At 43.4% G+C, this 16187-nt stretch overlaps 1 protein-coding gene and 1 long non-coding RNA gene across 4 annotated transcripts in view; one reads left to right on the top strand and one right to left on the bottom strand.

Moving 5' to 3' along the window:
* The window catches only part of CHN2 (chimerin 2), a 298758-nt gene extending 295624 nt beyond the window's left edge, over positions 1 to 3134 (top strand). For all 3 annotated transcript variants that reach the window (XM_058724728.1, XM_058724727.1, XM_058724729.1), the window contains one exon: positions 1347 to 3134. In XM_058724728.1, the coding sequence (XP_058580711.1) occupies positions 1347 to 1518 (172 nt within the window). In that variant the 3' untranslated portion in view covers positions 1519 to 3134. The remainder of the gene's footprint in view (positions 1 to 1346) is intronic.
* A 97-nt stretch (positions 3135 to 3231) lies between these two features.
* LOC131509207 (uncharacterized) lies at positions 3232 to 15338 on the bottom strand. The gene is made up of 3 exons (XR_009260366.1): positions 15282 to 15338; positions 12538 to 12667; positions 3232 to 5110 (listed from the first exon to the last, which is right to left on the bottom strand). It is a non-coding gene; the product is annotated as an uncharacterized LOC131509207 (long non-coding RNA).
* Between the last annotated feature and the right edge of the window lie 849 nt (positions 15339 to 16187).

The raw sequence follows: 16187 nt of genomic DNA, 5'->3' as shown, positions 1-16187 counted from the left end.
AACATATAAATATTGTCGCTCAGATGCATGGTGATCAGAGATGTAACAACATTTAGCTCAGAAGGTTTCTGTTTGGAGTAATTTATTAGAGTATGAGTGATTTTTGGATAAGTAAGACTATGAAGGCCAGCCTGGTCTTTAATTAGCTAGAAATTATTTCTTTAGAAAGAAATTAGTTCTAATCGTTGTAGTTTGGAAGGCAAAGTGTCATTATCAGGAAAAATGCTGATATGTCCCATTTGAATCTTTAATGCCAATAATTTAGTATTTTTATCATGGAGGGTTTGCTAAGCATCTTGTTTGGCCAGGCATGGTGCCTGACTTAATGGGAAGATGTGAGCAATTTGATAGTGAAGAATGTTCCTCTTTCCTACCTCCTTAGCTTTGTAACATGAAAGCCCTACAAGCTGAGTTGGCCTTCCTAAAATGATGCTAAGTGGCCGACCTCATTAGCGCCAAGAGAATAAAAATAAACGCATGGCCTTCTGCGCAGAACCTAAACAGGGTTTAATCGTATTTTGCCTTCTTTCGAGAACCTATTCTCTTTTAGTTCCATTGTGAACACCCCAAAACCTCAATTCCTTAAAGGAAGAATCCAGGAGACTGTAATTTTATTCTGCTAGGAAGGTAGTGAGCCAACTCTGGAGCTTGAGTCTTATTCTGAAAGGCTTTGCTGTTCGCATCTGGATGTTGAAATGATGATTTTCAATTCCAACAAGAATCACTGCTCCAGACCTCATCCTGTGGGAACCAGAAATAATGTCCAAGTGCTTTCCTGTCTGGCCACATTCCAGCCTTTCCCCTATCCCGTGATAATGGTCTGGCTGTTCCTACACTCGTGGCAGCCCCATCCTACAGTAACCTTGCTCCTCCGACGCTAAGCCTGCCAGCGGGCCAGGAAATCTGCCATCAGCTCCCCTGATAAGGAGCACACAGACCAGTAGGAAGCAGCTACAGGGGGGAAAAAGACTTCCATACAAGCCTAGACTAAAATCTGCACGCACTGTGGGCCAGCTGGAAATCTGCTGCCCCTTCTCACCAATATTCCCTACTCCGTTGCCACATCTGTTTAGTAAGAAGGACTGATTTTCTAATTTTAAAGAGGTGTCTGTACCAGATTCGCTAAGTAATTCACGTCCGCCGGCTGCAGGCAATGCCAGCAACCTAGAAGGAAAAGCAAAAGCAGAAAATTACCTTTCTGAAAACACTTTTCTAGAACTCTGATTCTCAGTTTCCTTTCACAACTTCCCAAAGCAGAGACATTTCTGAGGGCACACGTGCACAATCAGGATACACGTCCGTCTGCAAGTCTGTGTAACGTCTCTGTGTATATGCTCGTTCCGCAGGGTGACTTTGAATGAAAAGGACAATTTCATGAATGCTGAAAACCTGGGGATCGTGTTTGGGCCCACCCTGATGAGGTCCCCTGAGGACAGCACCCTCACCACCCTCCAGGACATGCGGTACCAAAAGCTGATTGTGCAGATTTTAATAGAAAATGAAGATGTTTTGTTTTAATCCACCGGGGAAATGAGCTGAATGGCCCCGGCCCCATCTAAGTTGATAAGGCTAAAGGAATAAAAGCATTTCTTACGCTTGATTCGTTTTCCAAACAAGTGGCAGAATTTCCCGGACCGCAGCGGGTTGTCAAGTCGGCTCCTGTGTCTCATAGACACTCGCCTCGTCCACGTGAGAAGAGCAGGGGTGAGAGTGACCAAGGACCTTGTCTTGGGTCTTTGCCGTGCCTCCTACGTACATCTGTTTTGCCGGAAGAGTGATTAATAAATCTTTCTTTAACTTATTAAAAAACAACAACGTAGACCTTTAAGCTTCAGTCTTATCAGTAATAAAAGGGAATTTAATTCATAGAGGTACTTGATACAGTTATACGTTTTCCACTTACAAAAAGAAGACAATTCTATGTTAAATGTTAAATGAGACTTCTATTGTAAAATGTATTTTTATTTTAGCTGCGAGAATGTTAATTTCAGCAAACAGAACTCAATGCAGTGCATTGATTATGACCCTGTGTACTTTGTCCCGCTTCTTGCTGTGATCCCTGAAAACGTTTACCACGAATGCAGTATTATCTTGACATACCTCTGTCCTTATCAGTGCTTTGCAATGAAAGTTCACCGGCCACCCGTGTCCCTGCTTTTGATAGTTTTTGCTGTTAAGCACACTGGCAGCTTGCTGTCGTATGGTATACGTTTATAGCAATTGTAGGATGGCCTGATACATCCACGCATCTTCTTTCCATAACAATGTTGTGGGATCCCAGAGTATGTTTTGGCATTGGCTGTAGTCTTTCCATATCGTGTGTGAATATCCCAGAATATGCAGAATGTGGTCATTTTACAGAAAATGATTTGGGAACACTGGTTGAATCTGGGCCATGTAAAAAAGTGAGCACTTTCCCTGTTTTCAGGCCAGCATTCTGACTTCATCGATTAATGGCAAATTGTATTTTTGTCACATTTCTGTATTTATGAAAAGTGAATCTGCAGAATAATTGTTGATTTTTTTTTCGTTTTTGTTTTATAAACAAGACTATTTTTAAAAGTAAGAATGAGTAAGTTGGGTTTTTACAAATATTCCTCCTTGATAAGAGTAGCTGTGTATGGATCATAATTTAATATGACTTTATCACTATAGCTCCATCTTATTGGTGATATTTATCTTAGCATGGGCTTTTCACAGCAAGATTTCTATATTTTGTAACATAGGTAAAATATTGGAAGCATCAAAACCTGTAAATCTAATTTTTTTCCCTACAATCCAACTACAGCGTCTTTTCCTCTGATTGAGCTGATCCACGTACTTACTTGGTAGTCTGGTTTTGGAGTGACCGGAAGAGAATTACTGTGTGAGAAGTGAGCCGGAAGGAGGAGGGAGGTGCAACTGTTGTCCTGCACGGGCTCTGTTGGCACACGGCGGGGTCAGAATGGTTCTGCTGGGTCCCTGCTTTATTGTTCCTCCCAACTGTACAGATTTGTTTGTTGTAGCTTCTGTACTTCTGGATACTGTCAAAAAATTATCTGAAAATGGTTTTATTTTGTGAAGTGAATAATACTTTGTAATTTATGATAGCGTAAATGGAAGGAAAAGCATTAAATGTATTAAATTCTTCTGTCTATCGTTTCGGAGTGTGCGAAGAAAACTGGTGTTGGGGAGCAGCAGGGTCCAGTAGGGGGAGAATGTCTAAAACACCGTTCCCAGATGGGTTTTGGCCACAGTTTCTGTCGTCACCAAAACATGGGGAGGAAACAGACACGTCCCACTGAGTCCCCACCCTGTTGCCCACCCCTCTTCCAGTGTCCACTCTGGAGGGCCTGCTTGGGATTCTAATGCTCTGCCTTCACTGTCCCTAAGACCTGTTGCATTTATGTTTTTCATTAAAAGACGTAGGGTTTATGGGTGCCTGGGTGGCTCAGTCGGTTGAGCGTCTAACTTTGGCTCAGGTCATGATCTCACAGTTTGTGGGTTCGAGCTCCGCATCAGGCTCTGTGCTGACAGCTTAGCCTGGAGCCTGCTTCAGATCCTGTCTCTCCTTCTCTCTCTGCCCCTCCCCCGCTCACGCTTTGTCTCACTCTGTTTCTCAAAAATAAATGTAAAAAAAAAAAAATTAATTAAAAAAAAAAAAGATGTAGGGTTTAGAGCAAATCCCCCCCTAGGTCATCCTCAGGAGAACAGAACAAGAGTTTCTGAGCCAGAAAGACCTGAGTTTGAATCCCAGATCTGTCTGTTCTCAGCTGCATGTGACCTTGGGAATGCGTTTGCTCACCTGAAAAACTGGGCAAAATGTTCTGGCTGTGACATCTTAGATGAAATGACCTAAAGCCATTAGTAACAGTTATTTCTTAGTATTATCATTAAGAGTGATGACTTCGCAGGGAAAGAGCTATAACTTAGGGTGGGAAGGCAGAAGCAGGAGAAGAAAAGGGTTTGTCCCAGGTTAAATCCAAGTTCGAGTAGTAATAAGGGATATTATAACAGGGCTCTATACTATGTAATGAGGGTCACCTGACTCCTTTTCTTGACTGTGATTACAACACCCGATCCCCTCTCCCTTGCTTTAGTCTGAAGCTTGCTCGCCCACATTTATCTCCCCCCACCATCTGGCAGCCTGGCATGGCTCCTCTTACCCAGCTTGAAATTCCTGCCATTGGAATAACTCTAGTAGTGATCACCTGAGAGGAGGCAGCACTGTTTCCAGAAACCCACTGCTGTCTACAAGTGGGTTGTGGGAGGCGCGACAGGGGCAGAGTGGGTGGAAGAAGATCGTTCTCAGGAGGGGAGAAGACCCCTTTTCTTTTTCCCATTAACATAAATGGGCACCTGGTCTCCAGAACTGGGAGGGGGCTGGTGCTGAATTTCAAGGATAGCAGTCTGGAGGGCAGAGACAGGGAGGAGAGGACAGCATAGGGCAGTCGCATACCACACAGTTCAAGCATTGCCTGGGCTGTCCTGATTCCTACTAAAAACCCAACTCTGGTTTTAAAAATGTTCATTAATTTTCAACAAATATTTATCAAGCATTTATTAATGGGCCAGACACTGAATACCTGGAGGCAGGGAAGAGGCTTATCCCACTGGAAGAATTAAATAAGTTTAGTCTGGCTAGAGAGAAAGCTGGTCATGTTGAAGATTTGGTACTCTGACCTCAGGGAAATCGGTGCCACTCATTTTTTTTTTTGAATAAACTTAATTTTGGAATAGTTTTACATTTACAGAAAAGTTGCAGAGGTACCACAGAGAGTGCCTGTGTACTCCTGACCCACTTTCCCCTAATGTTAACGTCTTATGTAACCACCGTCCATTAATCAAAACTAAGAAACCGACACTGGCACACTACTATTAACTCCAGACTTTATTCAGATTTCATGGATTTTCCACCAATATCCTTTTCCTGTCCTGGGATATGGTCCAGAGCGCCCCACTGCATTGGCATTAATGGGTTGTAAGGGACAGATGACAGAATCTAGTTTACATTTTTAAAAGATCACTTACCTGACCATGGATCCATCGGAAAACACGTGGGCAGACTGGGGTAGTGAAGGTTGATGTCGTTAGATGTTCTCCTTGTCATGCAGGACTGCGGGGATGTAGCCTGCATCGGGTGGTAGAAAGGCAGAGACAGCTAGAATAGTCATCTTGAGGAGGCAGAGTTGAAAAGGTTTGGTTACAGGTTGGATTAAAGAATCGAGGATGATTCTCGGGGGGCTGAATTTGACAACCGGACAGGATTTACAGAAAAGAGCACAGAGGAGCTGGAGGTCTACAGGAGGGGTGGGGAAAGAATAGGGAAGATGGCGAGGTCTACTTTGGACATGGTGAAATAGAGATCACTGTGAAATTTCCAAGCAGAGATGTTTCACTGGCAATGACAGGGACAGATCCCAGCTAGAGACACGGATCTGGGAGGTAACAACTGAAACCATGGGAGTGAATGAAAGTACTCAAGGATACAGAACAGAGAAATAGGTGACAGTCCCCATTCGGAGTTCTGTGGAGCACCAACACTCAGGAAAGAGAGGAGCAGGCAAGTGAAGTCTGTTTTAATGTAGTAAAATAAAGAGGGTCTCAGAGTGCAGTTCAGAAAGACTCTCTCCCTTGTATTCAGGTTTGTTCCACAATGTCCTAATCCATTTCTTTGTCCCACTTAGATTTTTTTTGCTACACGCAAGATACCACATTCAACCCTGTGCATTGGAGGAGTTGCTTAGTTATTCTGTAAATGCAAATGAGCTGGCGTCATTTTGCTTTTCTAAGTTGAGTTGAAAAGATGTTGTCATACTCAGACCTCCTTCACTGCCTTCCTGCAGTTTGTACAAAGTGCTCATCCAGCAGGCATCACAAAGTACCTCGACTGTGTGTATGTCTGTCTCCATTGAAATACAAACTCCCTGAGATCGGGAGTCGAGGATCCCACTTGGCCAATCAGGCACCCTCCTGCACAGACTGCAAGTCTCCACGCAGGCTCCCCTGGCTGAGACCTCCCCTAGCTTCCCCAGACAGAGAACAGAGCAGATACCAGCCATAATTATGTGGAAGCACAGGAAGTTTAGAGAACTGCAGATTTGGATTTAACCAGAACACAAAGTGTGAAGGAAGAGGAGGGGAGTGAGATTAAACAAGCAGGACTGTGCCAGGAAACAAAGAACCTTGCAAGCCAAGCATAAGCCAAACTCAGAAAAGTCTGTCTAGGGACACAAGAAAGACCAGAAGACATTAAGAGTAGGAATATGGGAGCTAATCAGGAAACAGAGGCATTGCCCGTGTGGCTTGGCTCCCCAGAGGAGGGATGGAGAAGAGTCATGGATAGGAGAGAGATTTAAGAGGTTGTTAGGACCCACTGATTTGATGCCAGAATTGAAAGGAAGGAAAGTGTCACAAATGTTACCCTCCATGTCTGGTTTTTGCAACTAGATGAATATTTAAGGAAGATACGAGAATATGAGAAAGGGAGCAGGTTCAGCAGGGGAAAATCATGGGCTCAGTTTGCAGGATGCACTATGTGCTAATAGTTCACCCATGTGGAAATGTCCAGTAGGCAGTTGGACAAGTGGTTTTGGAGCTCAAGAAAGGGGGATGAGCTGGTAGATATGACCTGGTCAGATTGCGTGGCCAGTTGAAGCAAAGAGAACCAATAGTAGGTCCTGACTAAGAACAAAATCCAAGGGGCAGGCAGAACTAGAGAACATTGCAAGGAAGGTCAGGGTCAGAGCCTAAGATGAAAGGGAAAGACAGAACGTCAGGGACAGACAGAGAGGCCGTCAGGGTCAAATGCTGTTCCAAGATAAGTTAATGAATCCCCTTTGGATATGGCAACTAAGGAGTCCCCGGTAACTTAACAGAAGACTTTTCAATGGGACAATGCAGTGAAAGGCAACTTGCTGAACCTTACGGAGCAAACGGGGGTGAAGAATGAAAATAACACCTACAGTCAGAAAAACAGACCAAGTTCTCTTTCCATGGGCTTGTGCACGTCCTATGTATGATAAATCATCTATGGGAGCACATTTTTTCATTGTCGCCAAAAAAATTATTACCTTAACATACTTTCCTGAAAAATTATATACTTCAAAATCTTCGTAAAGAATTAAGCGAGTATTACTGCAACAGATTTTTGGTCACTCCAGTTACCAAGCATGAAACTTGTTTTGTTTTGCCTACATCTTAATTTGTAAAATGGGTATAATCCTGGTTTTGTTCTAGTTCCCTAATCTGAAAATGGGCATAATAACATAATATCTGCTCTCCCCTCCCTCTCAGAGTGGTTCTAAGGATCCACTGAGATCCTGAATGTGAAAACAGAAGGCTCACTATAAACTGTATGGCAATGTACAAATGTTAATTACCGTACACAGGACCATGGTTCCAAAACCAATCCCCTGCCAGGCGGGGCAAGCTCACGTTAGTTCATTAACTGGCAGGGCTAAAGGATGTGGAGGCATGGGATGGAGTGGAACATTCCTGTCAGGGGCAACATGGGGCTGCAAGAATCAGAGATGCAGGCCAAACAGCCCCTCAAGGAAAGACTTGTAAGACCCCAAAGTCCATGAAGCTCCAGAGGACTTTCCACACCCACAGACCAAGGTCCCCCCGAGCCTCACCCCCATAACTATTGAACCAACTCTATCTCTAATAAAATATTATCTAAACTGAAAGATTCCTGAGGGCAGAAATCTGGTCAACTTTGCTCACCACTCTACTCCAGCCCCCAACTGGCACGGTGCCTTGCATACAACAGGCACTCCAACCTTTTTGAAATTAGTGGCAGAATCCTTCCACAAATCCTCAAATGTCCTATAATATTTTGGTGCAATGGAGGAAGGGGTAACTCCAGAAGCAGAAGAATCTGCAAATGCATTTTGATGGGCTTTTGTCCACCATTTGGAGCTCTGCCTAATATCTGAAACTTTTAATTACTGAAGCTTGCCAATTATCCTTAACTCACCTAGTTTTTACCATAGTCCTTCTTCTTTCTGGTACGAATGATTAAGCATCAAAATAATTCAGTTTGGAGAATCTGAAGATCTAAGTCTCTAACTCAATTGTGGGTTATACAGCAAGTGATAGCTCTACTGGGCTAGGATCGAGTACAGTGTAGACTAGAAGAAGGTCAGGTGCTGGATCCCCATGTCCCCCGTGGTTACATCCAAGCGTTACCACTTTCTGAGAGTGTAACTTAGGGAAAGTTATTTTACTGATTAAGCCTGTTTTCCTTGTCATTATAATGATCTAATATCAGTACCTCTTCCATGAAGTTTATGAGGCTTAAGATAATCTATATACAGCATTCAATACAGTAATTGGGGCTCAGAGTAGGGACACAAATGTTTGTCTAGAAACTCAAGAGCTTAGGAAACTCTTACAAGAATGCTTAGACCATCGGTATTCTTTCATCTATGCTATCAGGCATCACCACTTACTGCTGCCTAGCAAATTAGAGTTAAGGAGTTTTACCCATTTACCACCCGGTGGGTTTTTAAAGCCAAGCCACACCCAGCCCATGGTGGGATGTGGTGGAAAGGCAGCACCGTAGCCCTGCAAGAGCCCTGGATTTAGAGCCACCAGCCCTGGCTCGGTCACAGATCAAGGCTTTTCACATTTCTGAGCCTCAGGTTTCTCCCCTTTGAAACGTGAAAACTAATGCCTGCCTGCTTGGCCCGCCAACCTCACAGGGTTATCGCTGAGGCCAGGTGGCGTGGGAGCAGGTGTGGGGGTGCCGTCACACACCTTTCCACCACTCGGTCAGCTACGGCTGCTGCTGCCCCCGAGTGCTCCCCCTGGAGCCCTGCCGACCGTCCTGCGGCTTCAGGTCTCCGCTTACTTGGCTTCTCAGTTGCTGGCCCAGCGGACCTCCCCTTTCTTCTCAAACCCCTCTCTTTCTCGGCTGCTGGGACACCACCCACACCCCCACATCCTCTGCTCGATGCCTCTGCCCGTTGTCCTTTCATACCTGTCCAAATCCCCTGGCACGCTCACCAATGCTGTTTCTTGCCCTACTTTATCCACAGGCGATCACAACCTCTCTGGCTCTGAATGCTATCTGTCAACAAATAAAATAATCCCTAAGATTCAATAAGCTACCCAGTGCCCTGTAACAGATCCCTTCTGCTAAAACCAGCTAGCACGTGACCTACTGCCCACAGCCAAGAGTCCTGATGAACACTCCAGGACTCCACCACTCCGCTCTTGAAAATTTTCACATCTACCGTATTTGCACTGCATCAGGAGAATTTAAAACTTCAGAATGATGTGTACAATATAGTCCTTCAACAATTCTACATTACTCTGGGGCGCCTGGTGGGGGGGGCTCAGTCGGTTGACTTCGACTTCAGCTCAGGTCATGATCTCGGGGTCCGTGAGTTCGAGCCCCGCGTCGGGTTCTGTGCTGACAGCTCAGAGCCTGGAGCCTGCTTCGGATTCTGTGTCTCCCTCTCTCTCTGCCCCTCCCCTGCTCACACTCTGTCTCTCTCTTTCTCTCATTATTTATTTTTGACACAGAGAGAGAGCATCAATGGGGGAGGGTCAGAGAGAGGGAGACACAGAATCCGAAACAGGCTCCAGGCTCTGAGCTGTCAGCACAGAGCCCGACACGGGGCTCGAACTCACGGACCGCGAGGTCGTGACCTGAGCCGAAGTCGGCTGCTTAACCGACTGAGCCACCCAGGCGCCCCCCCCCACCAAAATTTTTTTTTAAAAACCACAATTCTATACATTACTCAGGGCTCATCACGATAAGGGTACTCTTAATCCCCTTCGCCTATTTCACCCATGTGCCCCGCCCTTTCAACCTCTCCTCTGGTAACAGTCTGTTCTCTGTATTTAAGAGTCTGGTTTTTTGTCTCTTCTTTGCTTGTTTTGTTTCTTAAATTCCACATGTGAGTGAAATCATATGGTTCTTGCCTTTTTCTGACTGGCTTATTTCACATAACATCATACCCTCTAGGTCCGTCCCTGTTGTTGCAAATGGCAAGATTTCATTCTTTTTTATGCCTTCATTTTGTATATATGCCACATCTTTTTTATCCACTCATCTGTTGATGGACACTTAGGACACTTCCATAATTTGGCTATTATACCTAATGCTGCAATCAACACAGGGGTGCATGTATCTTTTCAAATTAGTGTTTTTGTATTCTTTGGATAAACACTCAGTAATGGAATTACCATATCATGGGATAATCCTATTTTTAATTTTTTGAGGACCCTCCATAGTGTTTTCCACAGAGGCTACCTATATACTTTTCGGAAAACTTTTATCTAGTCATACCCAGTACGCTATTTAGTATGGTGCCTTAAAGAACGGTGCATTAGCTCACTCTTTGATTCCGTAGAATCTTATGTCCAGCTTTACATGTGACATTGAAATCGTCTATAACTGTCTTTGCCTAAACAGTCCTTATTCAGTTTGTCTCGTAAGTAGAGTGACACTGCATTCTCTATTCTTCTTGTCTCTGGAAGCATCTGAATAGGATTGGTAGTTAGGGTTGGTTTTGGCTACAAGTAGTGGAGGACCCAAATTACAATAGATTAAACAAGGTAGAAGCTTATTTCTTGCTCATTTAAAATTCGGGGCGGGGGGGAAGCTATGGGTCTAATATGGTAGTTTCATACTCACTGGGGTCCTGGGTTCCTTCTGTCTGGCTGTTCCAGTGGGGATCTCCCAGTGCTTCCTTCACAAACCACTGCCTCCTCCTACAGGCTTCATTAAACTCTGCACAGGCCTGGCTTCCAAAGGACGGCCCTCCCCCAATATCCGTCTCTGCTGCTGGGATCACCCAACCTGGCTTGGGTCCCCTGCACGTCTAAGCCTTCCTGGGGTCCCACTTGGCTCACAGTAATGCATGTACGTCTTCCACTCATTGATAGCAGCTCCGTCAGTCCCCCACCACAGTCCTCTCCTTTTGCCTTTAGCATGAAAATAATTTTAAGTCCCCAGACTCTAGGGGACACACATAAAGCTCTCAGAGGGGTTCTGTGAACCAATCCCCACCCCCCACCCCCACCCCCGCCCCACAAAGCTTAGGTTTCCTTCACCAAAGAACATTCTTACAGTACTCAAAAACTCTCTAAAAAGAAATCTTTTAAGCGTCTTGCTCAATCCTCTATATCCCCCCCGTATTTAACCCCCAAGGTGGGCGGTAAACTAAGGGTCACAAAAAAATGTCATACTCTTAGCATTCTCTGCACCTTCAGGCTATGAGCTAGTGTGCTCAGTCTTTGGGGCCTTGTTTGAAGCTCGGTGACAAGAAAAGTCTCATTTAAAATCCTTTACATATATATATATATATATATATATATATATATATATACACATATATATACATATATATGTGTATATATATATATATATTTTTTTTTTATGTTTTTATTTTTTTTTTGAGAGAGAGAGAGAGAGAGAGAGAGAGAGAGAGAGAGAGAGAGGGGGAGGGGTAGAGAGAGAGGGAGACAGAATCTGAAGTAGGCTCCAGGCTCTGAGCTGTCAGCGCAGAGCATGACGTGGGGCTTGAACTCACAGACTGCGAGATCATGACCTGAGCCGAAGGGACGCCCAACGGACTGAGCCACCCAGGCACCCCTGTAACATATATTTTTTAAATAAAGATGTATTATTCTGGCAATCAGGAAGAAAAAAAGTAGGTTCTGAAAATAAATATTTAGGCAGTTTACAATAGACTATCTAGCTGTAGGAAATGAACAGAAGTGCAGACTCACCTGATAGGTTATTATCTATTGGCCAAGGCTATCAGACCATTCCATTTGTTCCAGAAAACCAAACGGAAAAATAATACAATGCCTATCAACAGTGGATTTCTTAAATGACTCATGGTATTGCCACATAATAGATACCAAACATTAAAAGGAATATGTTTCTGTATTAACTTGGAAATGGTTCACAGTATGCCAACTTTGAAATAGTTCTCAATATTGAGTAACGAAAGAAAATACAGGTTATGACCCTATAACTATTGTTTAAAAGTCTACCCAGTGCGTCTGGCTCATGCAGCACGAAGGAGTAGGCTAACACCGTCATCCTCGACTCCTCCATCTTTCTTGCCCACTACCAGCAGAATAGCAGTGAAGCCTATTGGCTTTACACACCCATAAACACCTCAGAACTCAGACTTTTCTGCCCTTGCCTGCCCCCCACCAAGCTCCCAGAAGTCGATCCCAACACAGCAAACAGAGGGATCCTGTGAAAATACAAGTGAGATCTGGTCCCCACACTGCCTAGAACCTTCCAGTGCTTCCTCATATCACTCATAATAAAATCCAGCCTTCACAGTGGCACACGAGGCTTCCGTACATGACTTACCTGAATTCCTGTCAGTGCTCTGATCACCTCTCCGGCTACTAACGCCTACACTCAACTACATTTCAGACTCCAACACCCTGGGCACACTCCTGCCCTGGAGGGTCTTGGCAGTGGCTCTTCCTTCTGCCCCAATTATCCACCTGGTTCCCTCCCTTTCCACCTTCAGGTCGGTTGATCAAAGGGGTTGGGCACACACCACCATGCCTCACCTGGAATGGCCTGGAACTCATGGTGAGAAGGATTAGCAGGAACAGGGTCACCTTCTTCAAGTACTCAGTAGACAGCCATCTTGAGCAGGGGTCTAGACGAACATTCCAAAGAGGCTGAGCGGCAAGAGACCTTTTAATAGGGAAAAGGTGAGAGCAGCCTTGCAGGAGAGGAATGAAATTTTTAGATTCAAGGTCCAGCTTGCCCAAATCTTGGACTTCTTGTAGGCCCCTGGTCCCATGAGAAATTGAGTCATGGCAAAGTCCCTCCCACTGCAGGAGAGAGAAGGAGCCCAGGAGCCATCAACCCGACAGTCCTGCTTTTCACTCCACTGGACGGAGTTTAACTTTTTAAACTTAAGTTTAACTTTAAACTTTTTATTTTGAAATAATTAAAAGTTAAGAAAAAAGTATAAAGAGTCCAAAGTATCATTCGCTCTTCTTCCCCAATGGTGACATCTTATAGAACTGTAGTACATTACCAAAACCAGGAAACTGACCAGTTAAAAGACTACAGACCCTATTCAGTTTCCACAAGTGTCTAAGCCTACATTCATAGTTACATATGCATGGATGTGAATGTTGTTGTATGCAATTTTACCCCATGTACAGATTTGGGTAACCACCACCACAATCAGGATACAATCTATTACCACAAACTTCTTCCCATGGTCTCTTTGTACCCATGCCCACCCCTACCCCACTCCCCATCCACATCCCCTGCAAATATCTGTTCTCCAGATCTATAATTTTTGAGAATGTTATATAAATGGTATCAAATAGTACGTAACTTTTTTTGACATTGGCTGTTTTCACTCAGCACAACTTTCTGGAGATACATCTAAGTGGCTGCGTGTATCAAGAGTCAGTTCCATTTTGAGGTTCCTCAAAAAATTAAAAATGGAACCACCCTGTGACCCAGCAATTGCACTACTAGGTATTTATCCAAGGGATACAGGTGTGCTGTTTTGAAGGGGCACGTGCACCCCTTCAAACAGGGGTTTGAAACACCCTGCTATAAACACCCTGCACGTGTTTATAGCAACACTATCGACAATAGCCAAAGTATGGAAAGAGCCCAAATGCCCACTGATGGATGAATGGATAAAGAAGATGTGGTGTGTGTGTGGTGTGTCTATATATATACAAATACACACACATGCACACACATATGTACATATACATATGTGTGTATACATATATACATATATGTGTATATATACATATATGTGTGTATATACACATATATACATATACATATATGTGTGTACATATACACATATGTACATATATGCGTATACGTATACATAGACACATATGTACATATACGCGTATACGTATACATACACACATGTATACGTACACGCGTGTACGTATACATACACACATGTATACGTATACATATATATGTATATATATGAATGATGGGAGTATTAGCGATCAAAAGGACTGAAATCTTGTCATCTGCAACAATGTGGATGGAACCAGAGTGTATTACACTAAGACAAATTAGTCAAAGACAAATATCATATGACTTCACTCATATGTGGAATTTAAGATACAAAACAGATGAACATAAGGGAAGCAAAAATAACAAAAACAGGGAGGGGGACAAAACGTAAGAGACTCTTATTTTTTTTCTTTTTCTAAATATAATCTATTGTCGGGGCGCCTGGTGGCTCAGTCGGTTAAGCGTCCGACTTCGGCTCAGGTCATGATCTCACGACTCGTGAGTTCGAGCCCCGCGTCGGGCTCTGTGCTGACAGCTCAGAGCCTGGAGCCTGTTTCAGATTCTGTGTCTCCCTCTCTCTCTCTGACCCTCCCCCGTTCATGCTCTCTCTCTCTCTCTGTCTCAAAAGTAAATAAACGTTTAAAAAAAAAAATTAAAAAAAAAAAGTTTTAAATATAATCTATTGTCAAGATAGCTAGGCTACAGTGTATACAGTGTGCTTTTGGTTTCGGGAGTAGATTCCCAAAAAAGAGACTCTTAAATATGGAGGACAAACTGAGGGTTGCTGGAGGGGTTGTGGGTGGGGGGGGATGGGCTAAATGCGCAAGGGGCATTAAGAAGGACCCTTGTTGGAATGAGCACTGGGTGTTATATGTAGGGGATGAACACTTGGATTCTACTCCTGAAATCATTATCGCACTACGTGCTTGGATGTGAATTTTAAAAAATAAAATTAAAAAAAAGAGTTGGTTCCATTTTTATTGCTGAGACGTATTCCATGGTATGGCATTCCCATGGTTTTACCATTCACCCAAATGAAGGACATCTGGATTGTTTCCAGTTTGGGGCTATTATGAACAAAGCCATATGAACACTCATGTACAGGTTTGTGTGTGAATGCATGTTTTCACTTCTCTGAGATAAATGCCCAGGAGTGCAACCGCCAGCTCATGTTTGCATGTTTAGCTTTTTAAGGAACCACAGAACTGTTTTCCAGAGAAGCTGAACCATTTTACATTCTATTACCGCCAAACGTTTTCTTGTGGCCTTTGTAAATCTCTCTCCCATCTCCCTCCCTATCCACCTCTACCTCTGTCCCCGTACAGTATGTTGCATTTCCTAGAGTTTTAGATAAATGAAATCATATATGGTATGTATACTTTTTGGTCTGGCTTCTTTCCCTCAGCATCGTTATTCTCAGATTCATCCAAGTTGTAGCATGCCTATAGGTCAATTCATTCTATTGTTAAGCAGTAGTCTATAGTAAGGATAGGCCACAGGCTGTTTATACATTTACCTATTGATGGACAGTTGGGTTCTTTCTTTCTTTCTTTCTTTCTTTCTTTCTTTCTTTCTTTCTTTCTTTCTGGACAGTTGGGTTAGTTCTTTCTTTCTTTCTTTCTTCCTTCCTTCCTTTTTCGTTCTTTCTTTCTTTCTTTCCCTTTCTTTCTTTCTTTTGGCCGTTACCAATAAAGCTGTTATAAACATGCAAAAAAAAAAGAAAAAAAAGTGATTCCATTTCTCCACATTCTGACCAGCATTTGGTGTTACCATTATTTTCTATGTTAAGCATTCTGGCAAGCGCCTGTTGGTATCTCATTGTGGTTCTAATTTGCATTTCGCTCATGGTTAATGATGCTGAACATCTTTTCATGTGCTCATCTGTCATCTGTAACTCCAGTTGAGTGAAACATCCATTCACATCTCTTGCTCATTTTATAACTGTATTTGTTTACTGGTGAATTTTGAGAGTCTCTTATATATGGTAGGTGTAAAACCTTTGTCAGGTATGTGGTTTGCAAATATTTTCCCCTAGTCTATAGTTTGTCTTCAGCTCCTCTTAACAGGATCTTTTCCAGAACAAAAGGGTTTTTTGGGTTTTTTTTAGTTCTGATGAAGTCCAATTTAGCAATTTTTTATTTGATAGATCATGCTTTAAGCCATGTCTGAGAATCCTTCACCTACCCCTGCATCACAGAGGTTCTATCTTTCATTCTAAAAGTTGTATCGTTTTACATTTAAAATCCGTGATCCATTTTGAATTAATTATAGTGCCATGGTTAAGGAAAAGTTTACTTTGTTCCTTTGCACAAAGGAACTCTCCAGAATAAGGGTAAAAGGAGGTCCCAGGTGGATAGCCGTGTGCAAGTCACGGAGGATAAACAGCCCAGGCTGGAACTGTGTGATGAAAGAGACAGCCACA

Source organism: Neofelis nebulosa, chromosome 4, assembly GCF_028018385.1.
Source record: "Neofelis nebulosa isolate mNeoNeb1 chromosome 4, mNeoNeb1.pri, whole genome shotgun sequence".
NCBI lineage: Eukaryota > Metazoa > Chordata > Mammalia > Carnivora > Felidae > Neofelis > Neofelis nebulosa.
Note: the sequence above shows the minus strand (reverse complement) of the source record. Positions and strands in the feature narration are given on the sequence as shown.